Source organism: Cydia pomonella, chromosome 16 (genome assembly GCF_033807575.1).
Source record: "Cydia pomonella isolate Wapato2018A chromosome 16, ilCydPomo1, whole genome shotgun sequence".
NCBI lineage: Eukaryota > Metazoa > Arthropoda > Insecta > Lepidoptera > Tortricidae > Cydia > Cydia pomonella.
The window spans coordinates 15,924,521-15,946,846 of NC_084718.1; the positions used below are offsets into that span (position 1 = coordinate 15,924,521).

The following is a 22,326-nucleotide window of genomic DNA, read 5'->3' on the forward strand; positions in this document are numbered from 1 at the left end:
ACGTTTTCAGAGTCTGATTGCATACATTGAAAATAATCAATAACAGATAAAATTTACCCTTTTTACTATTGCAAAAACTGTTAAAATAAAAATGTTGCAAAATTAAATTTTGATAGTTTCTGAACTTGACAGTGAAACCAAAGCGTGCTGCCATCTGTTCGATATTTTACATACTACTTCGCAAATACGGCAGAGGAGAAAATATTGGATCGTTTTCGAACTAATAATATACAGATTTAAATTATTTTAATTACAAAGCAATAAAACAAGAATTGTAAATATTTTTTTATTTTTATTTATTTATTGGTTAGCTTATATAACGATATTATAACGAAATAATTGAATTTGTTATAATTACCGCCAAATTACGGCGGCGTTACTGCCATTTTGAGAACCCCGCTACAGGAAGTGAGTGTTGTAGGTGCTACGCAGGCGCAAATTGACCTTTCGGTTGAAGAACCCGTCGGTCACATGTGAGTGTCGATAAATATCTTAGTTTTATCGTGAATCCTTTTCAAAACGTTGTGATTATTGTTTTCGTAAGTATGTTACATGGTGCCATTTTTTTCGCGAAAATAGGGCGATTTGCTGATGTGGTTTTTGTGTAAATATCGAAAATAAAATAGCACCGCGGCGCCGGCACGTTTGTCAAACGCTATATTTTTCGTTATCTCTTTTATTCAGTGTGATTGAACTCACACGTTTCTGGTACAAGTTTTATGTGATCGAAAGTCCTGTGTAATTCGTTGAAAAGGTGTGTGTTTGATAATTAATAAGTGAATTTGGTCGAAGACATGCCCAAGATGTCCCTTCGCCACTCGCCACATGTTCGGGAGACCACACGGCTGGGCTCGTGTTTTCGCCACACCAATTCAGGCCTGATTTTATTGTTCTTATTGTTAAAATTTAATTTATCTTTTATATTAAGTGATAATTTCCTTTTCACGCATTTATCTTAACTCCACAGAGCGTACAAAGGTTTACTTTGCTTTGCGCTAGGTGGGGTTAACCCGTCAAATTTGCCATACCGTGAAAATTGCAATCTGAGGTTGAATTTACACGTATAGGTTAGATACTTATTTGTTGTGTATTACTAGGTTATTTCGAGTTATTCAGCGTCCAAAGTGTTTAGTGACGTTAAAGGCTGTAGGAAGATATTTCTGTCTACGAGTTCGTTAACGTCTGTGTAACGATTTTGTCCACAGCAGTGGCTATCATTACATTTCTAGCTAAGCATATGGTGTGCTATACATTTCTACATGTTTATAGTGATATTCTTCGAGACATGGAGCTCATAACTTATTCATTTTCGTACTAATTGTTGACTTTATTGATCTGGTTTCACCTGGGTTGTAATATTCGTTATCTTTGACAGAACCAGCATGTTACACATGGCCTAGCAATTTTGTTGGATCACAGTTCTATTGCATTGTTCTAACATAAGTCAAGTGAAATTGGTCAGATTTGTCTGAATATGCGTTCATCTGTATGGAATGATGATGATGAATAAAAACTATCCTATGTCCTTTCCCAGGTCACAAACTTTCTCAATACCAAATTTTATCAAAATTGGTTCAGCAGAAGCTGGAAGAGGTAACAAACAAGCAGACAGGGTTACTATTGCATTTATATTACTACTATCGATGGATATCACCTAAACAATAAAGAGATTATAACCAATATTAATTTTGTACCTGAAGTGAATATGATTCAAGAGTAGAGAATTGAAAGTGAATGCGAGCCCATAGAGTCGCAGGTGCAGTTTATACTGTTTCTGTGCTGAGGGTACTCGAACATAATACCCCAGTCCCGACTATGCGTCTCATGACACCACTGTGTTGTGGGATCACCGTCCAGGGATACATTTGCTATTTTCAGCCAACATACTTTTTTTTCACTAAACTACCATTATAATAAAATGAAATGGTGTTCATGAATACATATAGTTAGCCTTTAGCTTACTCTGCCCTCATAAGTTTCCATGTACACCAAACTAAGCTCAGAGTACACTTTTGTGCCTCAGAATGCCAATGACTTGTTCCAAATTGTTGGAATTTTAGGGACTCATCTTGATTACTAAATTGATATAGCTTAGAGTTGTTTATCAGTACTAATACTATTACATAGAGGTCTTCTAAAGTTTAATGACCCCTAGGCAAGCAATTTTTTGTCCTATTCCTCAAACAACTATGTTTACTCCAAGTCTAGACCTTTAGGGTTCATTGACATAGGGTCAGTAAACTGCTAAATTTTCGACGCAAGTGTGACTCACACTAAAGTTTAATGCCAAGGTTTTAATGATTAGATGTTGGTTTAATTCTAATTGACACACCTTTACATAGTCTGCTTCACATTTTATTACCTTCATGGTACTTGAACTTCTTCAAATGCTAAATGTACACATGTGTGTGTATGTATGTATGTATGTATAGGCTACGGAGTGCTTACCATCAGGCAGGCCGTATGCTTGTTTGCCACCGACGTAGTATAAATAAAAAATGTAATTTTAATAAATTTGTACTATTTTTCTAAATGACAAATATTCTAACATAAATAGTCTAACTGGCAGATGTATTAAAAAATTTATCAGTGCTCTAAAATAGCATGTCTGAGAAATTAACAAAATAGTGAACTAAAATTTAAATAAAAATAATTCAGGTATAAATTAGGATTTGGTTAGACAGCTAAATTGTTACAGGAAAAAGATTGGCACCATGTAACATCATAATAATGTATTTACTACTGGGTATTCCTATGGAAGTATGAACCAATCCAACTAGTTGAAATTTTTCTAGATGAACAATTAATATAACTTATAAAACCCGTCATTACAATTTGGATATGACCAGAGGTTCATCTTTGATCAGCCATACTATGAAATGTATAGGTCTTTTTATTCGTAACAACATCATCTATTCCACAGATCACTCCAGACCGTAGTTAATACTCTACCACAAAATGGGTGACATTGAGGACACACACTTCGAGACCGGGGACTCCGGAGCTTCGGCCACCTTCCCCATGCAATGCTCCGCCCTGCGCAAGAACGGCTTTGTCATGCTCAAAGGTCGCCCCTGCAAGATTGTTGAGATGTCTACCTCCAAGACTGGAAAGCACGGTCACGCTAAAGTCCACTTGGTCGGAATTGATATTTTCAATGGCAAGAAGTAAGTGTTATCGCATTTATACATTTTCCCAGTTTACAATTAAACTTGCTCACAAAATACTTATTTAGATCCACAGCACACATTGCTTTCACACAGTAAGTAGGTACACCAAGCTGCAAAAGTCCATGCCTACTTTATGAATGGAATTCATTCATAAAGTGGGTGTGCGCTTTGCAGTTAGGTGTACAAATTCTAGTAGAAAGAAAAAAATTATCAGCTTGTATCTAAATAATAATTATTTCATTTGAAGTAAGTGAACAGAATTTTAATTATTCCTACTGAGATAATAATTTCTTGCTTCATCTTTACTAAAACAATTATTTTAAAATGAAGACATGTTTTCACTATGTTAATATTAGCAAGGTTTGTTGCCAACTGACAATATTTTATACTTGTATTCTATGAATGTGTATAATTTGTCTTAGCTTAGAGGAAATTCAGGGTTTTAAAAAGTTTCCTTGTTATATTGTTCATAAATTCAGACATAGTAAACACCACACTGTGCACTGGCACCAGTAATGGGATGGTATAGAAAAATCATGTAAAATAAGAATTTACCATCAGTTTTACCATAAACAAGGGCAATAGAGGAAACATAAAGGATGCATAGGACATTCATTTTTAACACATTGCGGTACAGTGAAGCTATTAAATATAGACCTAGACTAAGTGCCAAAAATATGTACACACTACCTTAACTTATAGGTAATATGGTTATATATATATATGTATATATATTTGGCACTGTTCGCATGGATATTTAATACCTTGACTACAAACTTTACAGGTGTCATGAAATATCAAAAATATGTACTTCAAATTTTAAATGCCTTGTGATTGGTGCCGTTAACATTTTTGGTTGAAGCCATCTGAAGAATTTGGTGTTATTAGCATTTACTTTATTTGGGTTGCAATTTTGCAGAGGCTAATTTTTGAGTTTTGCGCTATTAAGCATTTGAGTTTGCATTAGTAACATACAAATATGCTATTGCAAAGAATTCTATTGATTTGCAAGGTCAGAGGGTTAACTTCTTAGATAAATTGGCCAAATAAACTGACAATATTATACTAAAGTTGAGACTAGACCAGGTACAAATTATTGTATTCAGTTTAGACGTTAGTCAGCCCTAATTAATATTTGTTATGAGATACTTTCAAATGGTTTTTCTGAATTTGGAAGTCATGTTGATATGATATAAATAATGAAATGAAATTCAGATAAAAAGATGACATCATTTTTCTTTATAGACATGACTTTGCTTACTGCCTGTCTCAAGTGACTAACAAGTAGGAAATCATAGATTCTCTATGTAACTTCACTTTTTTGGGCTAAATATTGTTGAAAAGCAATAGTATAGCATCGCCTCATGATGACATCACACATTCGCCTACTCATGAATATAGAAGTGGCTGAACGGCATACGACCAAGGACGACTGTCAACAGTGCCGGATTAAGACATTTTGATGCCCTAAGCATTTCTAGACCATGGTGCCCCCTCATCAAGATTACATTGAATTTTCTTGGTAAATTGAGTGACATTTATTGCCGCATTACTGCTGAGAATAGAATTTTCAATTCATACAGAAAACACATCATTTTATCATGGAAATTGACAGTACTGCAGCAGTAATATTCCAACAGTATGTAAGGTCAAGTGTTAGCAAATTGAAGATCGTGCTTCGGATAAGGCCGGAGGCGAGCCAACCAATGTCCAAGTGTGAGAAGACATAAAAGGCATAGGCCGTACTCCGCACAGGGTTTTACAACATCTAGAGCTTTCCTGCGAAGCTCATTCATGTGAGGGCAAAGGCAGAGCTTCAGTAGGAGCTTAGCCATTGGCCATTGGTTCTTGTCAGAACAAGAACCAATGGGACAAGAACCAATGGCCGCAAGTGTCTTAAATAGCAAATTATTGTTTACGAAAACGGGACTTAATAGGGTAAGTTTTAAAATTACCACTGACCCGACGTTTCAAAAACGGCGTTGTCCCCATGGTCTCGGAGAAGACTGGGTAAAGTCGACATAATTATCTTGACGTTGGAGGTAATTTTAGAACTTAATCAAAGGCGATTAAGTCCCGTTTTCTTAAATAATAATGTGTCACAATTATGCTAATAAAATTAGATTTTTTCGAATTTGGTCCTAAAAATGCGTGTAATTCGAGTTTGCTCCATTCCAGGAGGTGTGCAAAAATGTTTCCTCTTTTTCAGTTTTTTTTTGTTTGAAAATCGAAAACGGTATGTCCGGCGGAAAATTTGTTCTAATTATGATTAAAACTGATATCTGAGGATCCGAAATGTAATTTAACTATGTTCTTGCAATAAAACATATTGATTTATTGAAGGTAATATGCATTCCTAGTCTAAGTTGTATAAAATAAAAAATGTCAACCTATTTTTTATTTTTGGTAAAATCATGTTAAAAATCCAAAAACGCCTTCTTACCAGTGTCTAATCCACGAACTGTTCTGTCCTTCAAAATCAAGTGGTTTCGAAAGGAAAAAATTATCTCCTAAGGATCCCAAAATGTATGCATACCTACCCCCTGGGATGGAGCAAACTTGGATTACACGCATTTAGAATGAAATGAAAGTATTAAAACATTTTTCAGCTTGCTGGGAATTAATTCCTCAAAACGCTTTTTTTGGATCTAATTTGATTGGCCTAAATCGTGAAAGTTTAAATCAGTGTTTTTAAACGCAAAGGCTGAGCTTTTCATAAGGCTGAACGCGCGGAGCGTTCGATCGGCGCTTACGGATGAGGCATGGATGAGGCCAAAGGTCGAGCTGGAAGAAAGCATTTGAATTTGACCACTGGCGAGGTATGAATGGCTGAACGTCCGGAGCGTCCGATCGCGGTGGGTTATCATACATTACAACTGATGGCGAGGTGTGAGCAAGGCAGAAGGCCCAGCTTCGAGAGGACAGATTAGATTTGGATCCATGTTAAGTGAAAGTAAAGCAGTTTGCACAAAGTAGAAGACCTAACGCCGAACTGCAAAAGAGTGGCTTGAAGTCGAACCTATGTAATCACGGTTCTCCTACTGCTCGGCCTTTGGCTTAAGTGGAAACCGAAACTTAATAAGTTGCTTTTGGTTTTGTGCCTTCGCGGGGCCCTTTATAACAGTTTGACAATTAGGTCGCAGGATCGTTGTTCTGCAGCAACTCGGCCAGGCCGACACATTTGGCGTGCAAGAGAGCAAAATTCGCTACAAAATCGGTAATCTACGTCGAGAAAATCGGTTGGCCACAAGCCCGACGGTAAGATATTTTGGCTATGAGCTTTGATGGCCTCCGCGAAGGGTTGGAGATGTGCTTACGTGTCCTCACTCTATTACGACCCTTCGTTATTAGATGGGTACATAAGTACTACGACTGCGATGCAGCCTGCGCGTTTTTTTCCTACGATTTTGGTGCCCCCCTAGACGTGGTGCCCTAAGCAAGTGCTTATTTTGCTTAATGGTTAATCCGGCACTGACTGTCAATAATAAGCCCTTATAGTTACAGAGATAGATTGAATCCTACAATGCATTGTGACAGTTAAAATCTAGTTTGCGTATCGCAAGTTTTTGTGCAGAATTCGCTTTCGTATGCGAGGATGTAAAATCGGGTTAAACAATTGAAATGCGTAATACATTTTATCCTCTTCGGCCTTTATAGTACGTAAAATAACTGACCATAAGTTTCTTTTTTAGAACTCTAGTTCGTTTATTTTAGCATTAGAAAGAAAGCAAGCGATCTTGATGTCTTTATAAAAATAACCGGCCAAGAGCATGTCGGGCCACGCTCAGTGTAGGGTTCCGTAGTTACTCTTCCGTCACAATAAGCTAAACTGGAGCTTAAAGTATAGTAAAATGTTAACCAAGGGATGAAACGGTACCTTTCACCCGAGTTAAACAAATAGGCAAATTTGCATAATCAGTACCTAATTAAAGTAAGTCTTTTTACTATGAAGGGAAAACTTTTTGCGATAACTCAAAAACAGCTAAACTGATCATGTCTGCTATAGTTTTCATTTAATGTCTTAAGGTCTACTTCCACGATTTTTTTCATATTTTTTGGACCTTTGGTTCAAAAGTTAGAGGGGGGGGGGGACACATTTTTTTTTTCTTTCGGAGCGATTATCTCCGAATATATTCACTTTATCAAAAAATGTTTCTTGAAAACCCCTATTAGTTTTGAAAGACCTTTCCAACGATACCCCACACTCTAGGGTTGAAGCGATAAAAAAAAATCACCCCCACTTTACGTGTAGGGGAGGTACCCTAAAAAAAATTAAATTTTTAGATTTTATTGTACGACTTTGTCGGCTTTATTGATTTATATATCCATGCCAAATTTCAGCTTTCTAGCACTAACGATCACGGAGCAAAGCCTCGGACAGACAGACAGACAGACAGACGGACATGGCGAAACTATAAGGGTTCCGTTTTATGCCATTTGGCTACGGAACCCTAAAAAACGCTTTTGAAAGATAAGTCACGGCAAATACGTAACAATTATAAATCATATACGATTATTTACATTCTTTTGCTTTCATAAGTAATATAATCTTAATTTTTAATAAAAAGGGTGGAAGGGTGGTGCTGTGTTTCCGCATGAGTACAATCTGGCTCTCTTCAAGGCTAGACTAAATAGGTATCTCATAGGTAAGCGTGTTCCACCGTAGACCACATCATCACTGAGTGAGATCGTGGTCAAACGCCTGCCTATCCTATATTAAAAATAAAAACCGTCCAAGAGCATGTCGGGCCATCCTCAGAGTAGGTTTCCGTAATTATTCTTCCGTCACAATAAGCCAAACTGGAGCCATACACACTTGCCGATATCGGGTCTGAAATCAGTCCCTATAATCGTTTTCTATCACAGAATATCAGCACATCGTTAACAATATTTGAAATGTATAAAAATGGTTCATATGCAAAAATATCAAACATTGAACATTTGTGGCAGATAGAGACAAAGTATTTTTTACATATCAAATCTTGACGAGTAAACCTGTCAAATATTGTAAAATATATTTAGAGAAACGGAAAAATAGTCTTAATCGGGGCCGACGTCGCACTGTGGGCTGAAATTCGGCTCTCATTGACATAGAAACCGAAGTTGTTATTTTTATGTTTTTGATTGAAATAGGTTTTGCCCAGCATTGTTATGGTAACCTAGGAATTTTAGACGATTTAGAATGAAAATTGTCGAGTTACGATTTTTTTTTTCAAAATATATGTATGGACCAGGAACAAGAAATGATTATTACTCAAGAACCGCAGAACAAACCGTAATATCCTCGCAGGTGGTTATACTACGAATTATTTGTGATTTTTTGGCATACTACATATATCCGTCACGGGTGCGGATTTAGTTTAAATCATTAATTGTTTCTATGGAAAAAGCACAAAAACCAAAGTTAACATTTTGATTTTTTTTTATTGAAATGGGTTTTTCTCAGTGTGTTTATGCTAAGTTATAAGTTTCAGACGATTTGAGTTGAAAATAATAGTTGTGATTTTTTTTTTTCAAAAAAAAAAAGTACGGAGCCGGAACAAAGTATCAAAATATCTCAAGAACCGCAACAAATACGGCAATATCATCGCAGATGGTTATAGTAATAAATTATTTGTGATTTTTTGGCATACTACATTACATAATATATCCGTCACGGGTGCTTTTAAAAAAATCATAAATTGTTTCTATAACACTATTTTCAACTCAAATCGTCTGAAACTTATAACTTAGCATAAACATACTGGGCAAAACCCATTTCAATCGAAAGAATCTTAAAATATTGACTTTTGTTTTTGTGTTTTTTATTTTTCATAAAAACAATTAATGATTAAAAAAAACCGCACCCATGACGGATATATGTAGTATGCCAAAAAATCACAAATAATTCGTAGTAGTCGTCAATTGTCAATTATCTGAAATATTTTTTTTTTTTTTAATTTTTAATAATCATCTGCGACGATATTACCGTATTTGTTGCGGTTCTTGAGATATTTTTTTCCGGCTCCATACATTTTTTTTTAAATATAACTATTATTTTCACCTCAAATCGTCTGAAACTTTTAACTTAGCATAAACACACTGAGCAAGACCCATATCAATCAAAAAAATCTTAGTGTTGACTTTGGTTTTTGTGCTTTTTCCATAGAAACAATTAATGATTTTAAAAAAATCCGCACCCGTGACGGATATATGTAATTTTCCTAAAAATCACAAATAATTCGTAGTATAACCACCTGCGAGGATATTACGGTTTGTTTTTCAGTTCTTGAGTAATAATGATTTTTTTGTTCCTGCTCCATACATTTTTTCTGAAAAAAATTAGTTACTCGACATTTTTCATTCCAAATCGTCTAAAATTCATAGGTTACCATAACATTGCTGGGCAAAACCTATTTCAATCAAAAAAACATAAAAATAACAACTTCGGTTTCAATGTCAATGAAAGCCGAATTTCAGCCCACAGTGCGTCAGTCACGTCGAGTCCAACATCGGGGCCGTTTGCATGTGGATGTAATTGGCCCTTTATTTGAGGCGCGAGGCCGTAGGCGGGTGGCCCACGTCGCCCACGCCTAGCTCCGCCTCTGAAAGCCTCGGACAGACAGACATGGCGAAACTATAAGGTTCCTAGTTGACTACGGAACCCTAAAAAGTTTTGCAATAATTTCCAATAAAAAGACACATCATGATCAGAGGCTTAGCGAGGGGGGGGCTAGGGGGGCCATGGCCCCGGGCGGCACATAAGAGGGGGCGGCAAAAACGGTATTTAAAAAAATATAAAATTAATAAATCAATATTTTCAAATCAAGCCACGAAACGAACTAACGCACCGCGGAAGCGAACAGCGCGGGGCGGCTGTGCGGGGGCGGCCAATCGCTACCGGAGTGCGTTCCAAATCACCGACGAGCTTACACGCTTGTCCGCTGGTTATAGGTATAACCTATAACACGCCTATAACCCTATATGACGTCACATCAAATTTAACACAGCGCCCTCTGCGAGCGATCTACAGCCGGGCGCCCTCGGTGCCATCATTCGTTCAAAAATAGTTGGGCGTAGCCCGATAAACGTTGCGCGATACGCGCGATTCAATGCCGGGCGCCTTCGGTGCCCTCATATTGAAAGTGTCGGGCGTACCTCGACGTACGTGTCGCGCTGCGGGCGCTTTCGGCGCCCTCATGCAAAAGCATCGGGCGTAACCTGATGCATTGGGCGCTTTGCTGCTGTACAGAAGGCTGCCACAAAAATCATGTAAAATGACTTTAATAGTTATTTTCTGCCCTCCGGGCGGAAAGCGTCAACTTTGCTCCCGCTGCGCTAAACAAAGTTGCCGCTTTCCGCCTCCGTCGAGCAGAAAAATAGTATGCGCACCACGGGAGGATGCTCCCTTGGGACACAAATAAATTTGTCTATTTTTTGCTGGAGGCGAGAAGCGGCAACTTCGTTTAGCGCAGCGAGAGAAAAGTTGACGCTTTCAACCCGGAGGGCAGAAAATAATTAAATACGAAATTATAACCCCATAATTAATAATTCAATGTAAGGCAGACTACTGAGAATCGCGCTCTAAAACGTATGTAATAAGAAAACATTCTCACCTGAAATAATCATTTACCTTTACCTGAAGAGGGAAGAATAGCTTTGCGATCCTAGCGAAATAACGGTATATTTTCTATGAAATTACATTTCGGGAGAAAACGTTTTCCACTAACTAAATCTTAACAAATCACTTTGATTTTGATGTCCATCGCTTCAGCATAATTTATTATAGGTTTATAAGTTTCGTTTTTTTAAAAAAAATTATTTATTTATTGTTATCAAATTTTGAAAAAAAAGGAAAACCTATAAACTTAGTTTTTTTTTATTGTCTCAATAACATACTACAAAATCCTGGAGAATGGAAAATATTTAGAAGTGGAAAACTGTTTTATCTTTTTGTATGGACGATCCCGTGCTATATACTTCCCGCTTAAAGCTTATGACCGTAGCAAACGACCACGGCTATCCTTTGAATATTTTTGTGAATATTGAATATACACAATGAGAATCCGACCGATGTTAAAAGTGTATTCTTGACCGCATGTTTAGAAACTAAAATGTCATAAGTACAAAGTTTTCTAAAATCGGTCTTGTCGCATGTTTAGAAACTAAAATGTCATACAAAGTTTTCTAAAATCGGTCTTGTTAAAGATAATGACAATTCTTGTAAAAATTCGTTTTTGTAATAAATCAGTAAAAAACGCCTTTATGGCCGCGACAACGCCAGCACTATGTGGCCTTACTAAGACACAATAAAGTTTTAAAGGAAACTCGCAAAATTTTTGTGAAAATAAAAAAAAAACTACTATTTATTCGGTGTAAAGTTTTTTTTTGCCAACATGTAAAAATAAATAACGTGTCGTGTGCAGTAAACACATACACACACTTTTTTTTTGTCGAATTTGATCAAAATACAAATAATTTTTTTTGCTCCTTAAGACAGGAATACGTGGTTAAAATCTGACGGGTTTCTCGTTCATACAGTGTAATTGTATACACTGTTTTAGTTTTTGAAGATATTTTTTGTATTTTACCTTTTCCAACTAACTTTGTCTTGTCTATTAACTACTTAGTGAGGTCACAAGTTTTACAAATAAAATGTTATACAAAGCTTTTAATAAAAAAAGTTGGACATGATTTGGAAGCTTATTTTATACAATATATATTTTTTTATGTAAAGCTCGTCTTTATTTACTACTTGTTTACTTTGGGATTGTCGTTAGATGCGAATACACGCGAAATAAAATAAAATATAACTTCTTTTTCGAATATTACATATGTTTGAACCCGGATCCGTCCTTAAACTACGTCCAAAAGAGAGGTATGGGCATTGTGAAAGTCATCTCGCTCTGTGTGGTAGGGCACAGAATAGCGGATGATATTCCAGATCTAGAGCAGAGCCCAACTGGGGAAGTACCTCCACCTTACAGAAAACCGCAACCAAATAAGACTAGACCCTACTCATTTATTATTATGATTAGTGTTGTGTTCCTGCCGGTGAGTAAGGTTGGCAGACCTCAGTGAGGGTGCGGAGTGTCAGGGTCGTCAACGCGCATGTAACTCCTCTAGAGTTGCAGGCGTACATAGGCTACGGAGACTGCTTACCAGCAGGCGGGCCATATGCTTGTTTGCCACCGACATAGTATAAAAAAATGAATACTTAATGCAAAACTGTATCTATTTTTTTTTATCAGTAAAAATCTTTGTGACAGAACTTATGACCTGACTAAGTGATGTTGATCATAAATTGGGGCGGCAAATTTCTGACCGGCCCCGGGCGGCAAACACATACGCTACGCCGCTGATCATGATTGTTTACCTAACGAACTATAAATCATACTTATCTTTATTTATTATTTCACTTCTCCTGAAGCTGGGCTTTACAATCTTAGGAGCAATGAAAACTGGCAAATTAAAAGATAGTTTCCATTATTCTTGCCTATTTGTCAACTGTAATGGATGCCTAAAATACGAGCCCATAGAGTCGCAGACGCAGTTCATACTGTTTCTGTGCTGAGGGTACTCGAACATAATACCCCAGTCCCGACTATGCGTCTCATGACACCACTGTGTTGTGGGATCACCGTCCCGAGGGATACATAAATACTCATTATTATGGTCTTCATTTTGCTAGCTACTTTACAAGTACTAGTACTACACACAAAATGCATATGATTCGGTAAAATGATGGTCATATGTTATTAATAAATCTTAAGGTAAAGGTACTACTGTCCAGCTGAAGTTTCAGTTTCGGCATAAAAATCATGCTTCGTTGAACGTTCGGTTTTGATACAAATCACAAAGCGTTGAATCACGCACAATTTAGTGCAGCACCACATGGAGAATGTATCGTGTGTACCAGTCTAGTCTTCATAACTATTTAACTCCATTTCTAATTATTATCCCCCCACCTACAGATACGAAGATATTTGCCCCTCCACCCACAACATGGACGTCCCCCACGTGAAGCGCGAGGACTACCAGCTGACCGACATCTCCGACGACGGCTACCTGACCCTGATGGCTGACAACGGCGACCTCCGCGAGGACCTCAAGATCCCAGACGGAGATCTGGGCACCCAACTTCGCTCGGACTTTGACAGCGGCAAAGAGCTGCTGGTAAGATGCCTTTTTGTATACTCTTTAACCCCTCAACACTGTCGCGCTATTTGATATGAGAAAAAACAAAAACTTTTAATGTTTTTGATGCCTTCTCTCACTCTATACACCCTAAGAAACTTAGTACTTGTACTTGAGCAATTCAATCTCTTATCTCGTTCACTGGGGTCACAAATTAAGGATTCATTTGGTTGTTTGTTAGTATTTTGGACACTCATTTGATGGTATTAGCTTTCCTGTAATAGGTAACCTGGTCTGTGTATTCTCAGTTGTCTTGTCTGGAATAGATGAATTCATGTTTGCAATATAAGGGTTATGCTATTGTTTATTATATTGAAATAGGCGGGTCAACACAGAGCGTGCCTCGGCTGAGGCACGTCTACTCTACACTGGCCGTTATGTGCGCAGGGAAATTGCCTTGCGCGTATGCTTGCTTTGTGTGGACCCGCCTAATAAGTAAAATTCTAATCAAGCTCGAGTATAGAGTCTCTGATATACTTCTATGGTATGTTGGTGCTAAATTTACTCGAAAATCAACTTCCGCCTTTTACCTGGGCTAGTGTTTTTATCATTAGCTATATGGATCTTAGGCTAAGAGTACATTTTCTTAAATGAATTCACTCGATTCATCTGACTTATATCACTAAATGAGTTTCATTTGGCACTCATCCAACCCTACCTAGTCTAAGTTTGGACGATAAACTTGTAACTTGATAAGCAAATATCACCTTGAATTCGCAATATGAGTTATAGTTAATTTCAAACTTATCATAAGAATATGTTATCACATGATAAGGAACTTAAGGTGGTTCGACTAGGTTACCCAAAGCTTAAACCTCACTAGATGGCGCCACAATTGCAAATTTTGAGTTTTATTTTTTTTGTGGAGTAGTCTTGGTATTTCTATACTGTAAATTATGTTTAGCGCACTCTTTAAATAAATATTGAACTATTACAACAAACATTGAACACTTCATTGTACAAAAACTACCCCTTAATGTCGACAGAATGTTTCTTGACTCTATTTCTAAGTATCACTCACACATTCAAACAGTCTTACTGGGATCCTTGTAGTAGACAATTTGGCACAGCGTGAGTAGGCTTCAATAGCGTTGCGGTATGTACGTGGAAATACATGCAAGAGGATGTGGGTTCGAGACTCATTAATTTTTTTTTGTTATCAGTATTATCAAGTAGGTACCTATTATTAATAAATTATTTTATGAGAAATATGAGCGTTTTCCATAAAAATATTAAAAATCTGATTCTCACACATCATGATATTTTTGGGTTCTTCCAACTCAGAATCACTAGCATAATCAATCCTCGTGCTAAAAAAACCCGAAAATTTGTATTGAAATTTTAGTTTTACATTGAAATTTCTTTCACACTAAAATGTGACGTAATGGTATGGATATTTTAGGATATCTTTTTTTAATGCTAGGGTGGAGAAGATTCTAAGTAGAATGAACCTAAGAAAGTCCAAATTTGTAAGTCAGATTTTCCGGTATTTTTTTTTTTAAAAACGCTGTTTTGTTCTAAAATTAAAGCAATCCCTTACTGCCCAGCCTTTAAAAAATAGGTACTATTTTACAGTAGAATTAAAACATTTTTTTTACGATACATTTAATTAAATTACAGTGAGTTACAAAATTGCATGGCCTTCTATTTATAACCATTATAAAAAGAAATGAGATATTTACCATGTTTGTTTATATTATTGATTTCCCGATATTTTGACACAACTAGAAGTTTCACACAATGCCTTGAGATAGAAAATGATTTATTTATTTTATTTATTGTCAATTTCATTCAACGGATCACATCATATCCAATTTATGTGTTTAATGTATTTCATTGTTTTCTACCTAGCTGGTTATTAAATTCTGTTACTGCAATAATCTTTTTCTACATAAAATATACCAACGAAAGTTTAATAAAGTATATATTAAAATGAAGTACACAAAATCAGGAATTACATATGACAATATCATTCAAAATCGCCTCCTCTGGCTTTGACACAGGCCCTCAAACGACGAGGCCAGTCATCAATAGCGGCACGCACGATTGTCATGTCTAATTCCGTCACTGTCTTAACTATGGCCCGCTTGAGGGAGTTAAGATTTGTGTGGGGTTTAGCACAGGCTTTCTTCTCAATAACCTGCTATATGGCATAATCCAGGGGGTTAAGGTCCGGGCTGGAGGACGGCCAGTCTTTGTGGGCAATAAAGTCAATTTTGTTCCTTCGAAACCATCAGGCTTGAGTTGTTTTTACCTTATGTGCAGGAGCTGAGTCCTGTTCAAAGATCCATGGCTGGTTTTGAAATAGGGTGTGGCTTAAGGGCTTCACTATTGGTTCGAGAACGGTTTCCAGTTTCCGGTTTTCACACCTTTTTCACAGAAATGAATCTGTGTTAGCCCTGAGTATGACACACCCAAAATCATGTTTGGCGGGTGCCCACATTTGTGCAACGCAATAGGGTTGTTTCCATTTACAAATCTTAGGGCATAATTGTATCCCAATAAATTCTTTTGGATTATAAGAACATGTTAAACTACTTTTAGGGCACCTGTAATGACCATATTTTTGTAAATATTGAATTTAAAATATCTTTTGGCACACGTCACGTGACCAAACTCGAAACGTCATTGAAGATTCTGATGACGTCACAACTCTCGGATTGACACTGTTGACAGTTAGGCGATTAACAACAAATGACAAATATCAGTTGACAGTTCGTATCTTCTACGTGTGTATGTAGTTATGTGTCAAACCATAAACTGTGACGTCACACAATTTTCAAAGAGCGTTTTGGGCGCGAAAGCATCTGTCAAAATATATTTTGTTAATTTAACATATTTAAAGCCGTTTTTAGTATAAAAGCTGAATTTTAAGGCAACTTTTAGTTAATATAGAAAGTAATACAAGCGTTTCAAAAAATTGGAATACGATTCTCTTTTAGGCCCCAATTCATTACAGATACGACGAGATAAGCGTTATGTGTGGTATATAATTATAGCTCACAAATCCACCACATTATGTCATTTTTTATTTTTTCGGTAGCATTTGTTTTAACGGAAATAAAGAGGTTGCAAATCGAGTAACAGAACTTTAGAACAGATATCATTTGATATTTACCAGTCGCTTTTCGGTGAAGGAAAACATCGTGAGGAAACTGGACTAATCCCAACAAGGCTTAGTTTTACCCTCTGGGTTGGAAGGTCAGATGGCAGTGGCTTTCGTAAAAACTAGTGCCTACGCCAAATCTTGGGATTAGTTGTCAAAGCGGACCCCAAGCTCCATTGAGCCGTGGCAATATGCTGGGACAACGCTAGGAAGAAAGAAAGAAATCGAGTAACAGAACTTAGTAACCAACTAGGTATAATAGTTATGATGTAAATGTCCATATCATGTTGGAGTCATATATGTATTAGCCAACTAATTATTCAAGATCAATACACTTAGCTCCCTTAGGTATTCGCCTAAGTACAATCTCGGGCAAAATTGAGTTTTATAAAAGTGAACTAGTTTCTAGGTCATATTTTCTATGAATTGGTCATTTTTGTAGACTCCAATTACAGTTACACTTTTCCTGGTTTTTCGCGGACCAGAATATCGATGATTTTTAAACTTGATTTAGACGTTGCTATCATGTTCAATCCAAAAACACATAAAATCACAATTCAGAACATGCGGCAGCTTTGTTTTCTATCAAGTACCTCAAGCACCAGGGCGGCTACCGGGAAAATCGAAATTCGTCAATTTCGGGCATTTTTCTCTGTCACTCTAATTACGTCTTAGTGAGAGTAAAAGAGAAAGATCCCCGCAATTTGCGAATTTAGGTTTTCGCGGTAGGCCCCCAGGTCCTGTCAAGTTTCAGCAGTGTTGCCAGGTGAGCGGAAGAGAATTATCGTACTTGAGTGTCAATATTATTGTACCGTTGAAAAAAATATCGTAAGCCAATCAAAAAGGCAGCCCCTAAAAATGTCTTGCAAAATAAGCTTAAACTTCCAATTAATAATAAAAAAAAGACAATTTTCGTCTAAATTATGCAAAAAATCTGTTTGTTTGTGTATTTTTGGGATAGACTCAAACGGTATACAGGAAATTGTGACATTTTAAACTTTAAACTTACACCAAGGAGCCGAACACCCAAAAGATACTAATTTTAGCCTATTTCTGAGAGAAAGTGTCATATTTTGCTTCAAATTACTAGACTTTTAAGGTGGCATCATCCAAGGGCTGAAATTGTAGTACTTTAGTGTACGATAATGCTCTTTGGAACATTACGTCATACCGGGGCCCAAATTATCGTACATGTACGACAATTATCGTACGCCTGGTCACACTGAGTGTCAGTGTCGACAGAGTCAGCTAAAAACGCGTCAAACATCGCAACGTCGCGCCGATGCATGGAGTGGCAACGCCGCAATGTATTTGTACACGACATTTGTCACACACACATGAGTAAAATTTATAAAAATATAACGTTGATTATTGCATGATTTCTGTATGAAACAAAGTTTTTCTATTAATTTAGCGCAAATGAATATTCGAAAGTAGATAGATGCGCAACTATTTATGTAATAATATTGTGTAATTAATTAATAAATAGCGATTGTTTTTTGTATGAAAATCGAACCACCTTAAGGAAGTGTTAGATCAGTAAATACAAATCCGGATTAGATTTACAGTTACAAGTTGATTTTTGTCAATTAATTAGAAGTGCTTCTTCATTTTGTCAACACAATTTTTGTTTTAGATTTTTTCCTAACAACGTTTTTATTCTTTCCAGTGTACCGTGCTGAAATCCTGCGGCGAGGAGTGCGTGATCGCAGTTAAGGCAAATACGGCTCTCGACAAATAAACAACCACTCACATCAATAGGGATATAACAAGCGTATAATTTTTTTTACAATCAAACAACTCTTACATAAATGTAAAACATAATATTATGTATAATTTAACGTAAAATATCGCGGCGCGGCGCGGCGCGTCCACACCGCGCGCGTCCACACGGCGGCCGCGCGACCCCAGGCGATCGCGTGCACGGCGTTTGATAGGCAGCGGTCCACTTGTATTAAGGATTCGAATCTAGGGGTATTGTTGTAATGAGAATGCCGGAACCGGGCCTCTAGACCCTCTTCCGAGAATAGACTACCGTTCAAGCACTGCGCCGCGGTTGGGCGCGGGGACGATCGTAGCATCGCTTCTCGGGAGAGGGTGGGACGGAAGACTACGCGTGCTGTCCGCCGGTGCACCGCGACGTGTGGCTGGCTACACGCGAGGCCGGGCTGGCTACACGCGAGGCCGGGCTGGCTACACGCGAGGCCGCTCGCGCCCACAGCGCCGCCGCCGGGCGCCCGCGCCGCGCCGACCGGAACTTCTCGTTTGTTTGTTATGTTTGTTCTCTTTTCGCTTCATCGTCTAATTTAAACGTTACGTGGCGCTCCGAGAGTTTGTGGATCGACATCGGTGTGATGAATTCCATGTGGTGGATATTAAATGTTTTATAGTGATTTATTATCTGACGAAAAGACGGACGCAAACTTGAAGTTATTACCATATTTTAATGCTAAATTAATTAATACATATAAAAAAAATCAAGAAAACGATAAAAAAATAGAAATAAAGGAAATTCTTGAACGAGGTGTGTGATTCTTTGAGGCCGTCGCGAGGCGGTGGTCGCGCCGGCGACGTTATATCCCTTCATGTGTAACACGACATCTGTTCAAATACCGCCGAGCTCACTGCCGGCCCGACGCCCGGCAATGACATCTCTTGTGCTAAATCGATGACGAAGACTGACGAACTGCTGATTGTGTGCTGCCCTCTGGGACCTTCACCAAGTCTACCGCTCGAATCCGACATTTAAAGTTACCATCTGAAGGCTCTAGAGGCGACATCACGGAGCACCACCTCCTCAGTCAAGACTGAAAATGCATTTTTGTAGAAGAAGTATTGATTTTGTTTTAATATAAGGAAATAGAACAATGTTGATAGAATTGTGCTCATCGGCCTTCCCTTGCTCTCTGTTTGAACTTATATTTGAACACATGAATTGTTACACATCGCTCGAGTGGGTCGCGTTTGCCTAACGTATTAACTAAATTTCTCATTGGCAGATGCCTTCGATGACTAGACCAAGCGTGTCCGTTATTTATTATAAAATAACATCAATAAAATTGTCATAGACGATATGATATACGAAATTAATGTAAGGTAAGGCCCTATAGGAGAGATATTTTTTTATGCATTCAACTAAATTCGTACATCGCAAGTTGTAGAGTTAACTTTAGGCTGTTACATGACAGGTTTAACTGTTTATGTTCCGATTACTGTACATTACTTTCGAAATTGCATAATCGTTATTGTTGGTGAAGTTTTTATACTTAGCAGCTTTTAATCAGGTTTTTATTTTATAAAACCCTTTGGTATTTGTGAAGACATCGGGAGGTGTAAAATAAAACACTTAAGTCCAAAACAACTTTTCTTTCTGTCGCGAGCAGTCCCTCCCCAATGCTTGGGAAAGTGTGAAATCCTATGGGAATTCTCTTATACTATCTGATATTTTAGAATTAATACGCATTAAATGTGAGGAATCTTTTTGTGCCGATTTAGGAAATAATTGTTGGTGCACATTAAGTTATCTTTAGGAATATATTTCTCTTGTTCACACGGTCTTACAACTATTTCTACAATGGAGCTTTCCCTTTGTCAAAGTCATTTCATGCCAAAACCATGTTTAAAAGGTGTTAGCTATGTAGATATAGTCCTTAACATTAGTGTTTTCAAATTTGTAATCTGTCGGAATTCGTGTATTTCATGTCACTAAGTTTTTAAGACAAACTAAAGTAAATATATAACGCGTGTGCTTACAATAGCTGACTGTTCTGAAACAGCGCTGGTAGTTAAATGTGGAAAAGTGAAGACCTTGTGTTTAAGAGATGAGCATCAAATAAGCGACGACACTTAAATGTGCGAATTTTATTTAGAAATCTTAAATATTTTTTTATAAAGGGGCGTAGATCGGGTTGAAAACGTGTGATGGTAAGAAGAGTAAGTTCTGTATATACGTAAGATTGGGAACTCAACAGCTGGATAAAAATATCAATAATAAACCACTAAGGAACTAAACGTAATGACTGGTCGCGTATGTCTATGTGCAAGCACTACCGAATTACATTGCAATGGCCAATAACTAATGTAAATGCAGTTATAAGTATTTAACAAGTCTGTCGAAATAAATCTGTACAAAACGAACGATCGCGCGTTGTCATTCATTGTAGATGTTGATTTTTAACAGTATTTTTGTTCTCCCCTTTTTAAGTTATTTTTTTTATTCAGTTGTATTTGCTATAGTCGTTTAAGTTGTTTCAAATGAGGATGCAAATCTATATCTCAGTCTCCTAACAATCTCAATGCAGCATAAGAGCCGATATTGTGGTCTAACCCAAAAGACCACACCACCAGTCATTGAGACCAGACCAAGAAATACACCTATTTATTCACAGGACAAGAAAGATCCTTTCCCGGCTAATCTGGAGATACATGTGTATGCGCCTGAGAGGCCCCACGAGTCATGTACAGTCAGCATGAAATAATGACCAAATATACAAATATCGTGATATACAATTTTTTGGTCATTGTTTATTTGATGCTGTGTGAACAACATTTCGTACATAATCTAAAATTTCAACTTCTTGCCCGCCTCAGGGTGGCGTTGTATAGTTTTTTCTCACAACCAGAGATATAGTTAGTTAATCATCGATAACGGATGACATCATCGCTCGGGTGTAGTTACGAGATATCGTCGGCGATAGTGCAATACAGCGCGTAACTAACAGTCGAAAGAGTTCGAAACGAAATTCAAACAACGTACAGTCGCCATCAGATATATCCGACTGGCTAGGGCGCTGACAAATATCTGAACACGCCTCTATTATCAAGACGTTAGAGTGCGTGTTTTTGAACACCTCGGCCGCCCCGATATATCTGATGGCGACTGTACAGCCAGCATCAAAAGTAGCGGATCAAATAACGTTTCATAAGTATTAACCATACTGTAACGGCTTAACAAAAAGTGGTGTCTTTAATATAGAATAACTAAGACTGTAAAAGATATACTTTTGAGCGCGAATTTCAACAATTTATCTATATTTGGAAAAGTTATCCGATATATCAGATACTTTTGGCGCGTTGTTTCATCCGCTACTCTTGATGCTGACTGTACAAGGATGGACGTTACTGCATCTGTTAGTTACGCGGTATTGCACTATCCGACGATATAGGACGATATCTTGAGGCACCAGTGTACACATGCACTGAGAATACCCTAAGGACTCTAGCAAACTAGTCTGCGTCAAGATTGCGGTTTTCGGCAAGCTTTGGAATGCTCCAGGAATTTTTGGTCATACCATCTAGTCAGCGAGAAATAGATAGGTACACTAGATGAATTTTCTATGAAGGTAAGATAGTAAGAACAATTCTCTGAAATCGAATGTAGCTCTAGTAGGGGTGATCTGATAAATGATAACGAATCATCAATCTCAACACAATCTGCTGCGGAGACGTCTGTATGGTGTATTCCATACCTACTTTGGTCTATTCCCATTCGTGCTCGCCCCACGGGACTGCAGCCAGCCCCGCGTGACATAATGCGGGACAAATGGAAATGAAATGCAGTGCATATTCCGACTTCTTGCATATCTTATATATATTGTACGAGAGCAGTCTATAGCTAAAATCGGAATTTCGTTTTGTGCGCGAAGAAATTGCTCGCTCTGTGTGGACCCGCCTAGTTTAGAACTATTGCACCCTCCCTGTTCGAAGTATGGTCACTGAAACCAAAACCATTAAAATATATCCAAGGACATGGTCAATAGTTTCCAAAATATCTTCAATATGCATGACGTCGCGTCGGGTGTTCATAGTGTTATTTTGGTCATATAATACGATTTGATAGACACGGTGTCTTTGGTTGGAGGGTCTGCCATCTTG

At 37.6% G+C, this 22,326-nt stretch overlaps 1 protein-coding gene across 2 annotated transcripts; it reads left to right on the top strand.

Moving 5' to 3' along the window:
* Nucleotides 1–353: 353 nt before the first annotated feature.
* Nucleotides 354–20,589, top strand: LOC133526590 (eukaryotic translation initiation factor 5A). Of its 2 annotated transcripts, none has more exons than XM_061863279.1 (4): nucleotides 354–473; nucleotides 2,924–3,167; nucleotides 13,124–13,325; nucleotides 18,122–20,589. In XM_061863279.1, exons 2-4 carry the CDS (start codon nucleotides 2,959–2,961, stop codon nucleotides 18,191–18,193), a joined length of 483 nt encoding a protein of 160 aa, XP_061719263.1. In that variant the 5' UTR covers nucleotides 354–473; nucleotides 2,924–2,958; the 3' UTR covers nucleotides 18,194–20,589. The 2 variants fall into 2 exon arrangements, with proteins under 2 accessions (XP_061719263.1, XP_061719262.1); XM_061863278.1 differs by having other exon boundaries at nucleotides 391–539.
* The last annotated feature ends 1,737 nt before the right edge of the window (nucleotides 20,590–22,326 follow it).

Bases quoted from the DNA above. Each gene is read 5' to 3' on its own strand.
- LOC133526590 (XM_061863279.1), top strand. From the start codon at position 2,959: ATGGGTGACATTGAGGACACACACTTCGAGACCGGGGACTCCGGAGCT. The intron at 3,168-13,123 runs GTAAGTGTTATC...CCCCACCTACAG, and splicing joins GATATTTTCAATGGCAAGAA to ATACGAAGATATTTGCCCCT. The intron at 13,326-18,121 runs GTAAGATGCCTT...TATTCTTTCCAG, and splicing joins ACAGCGGCAAAGAGCTGCTG to TGTACCGTGCTGAAATCCTG.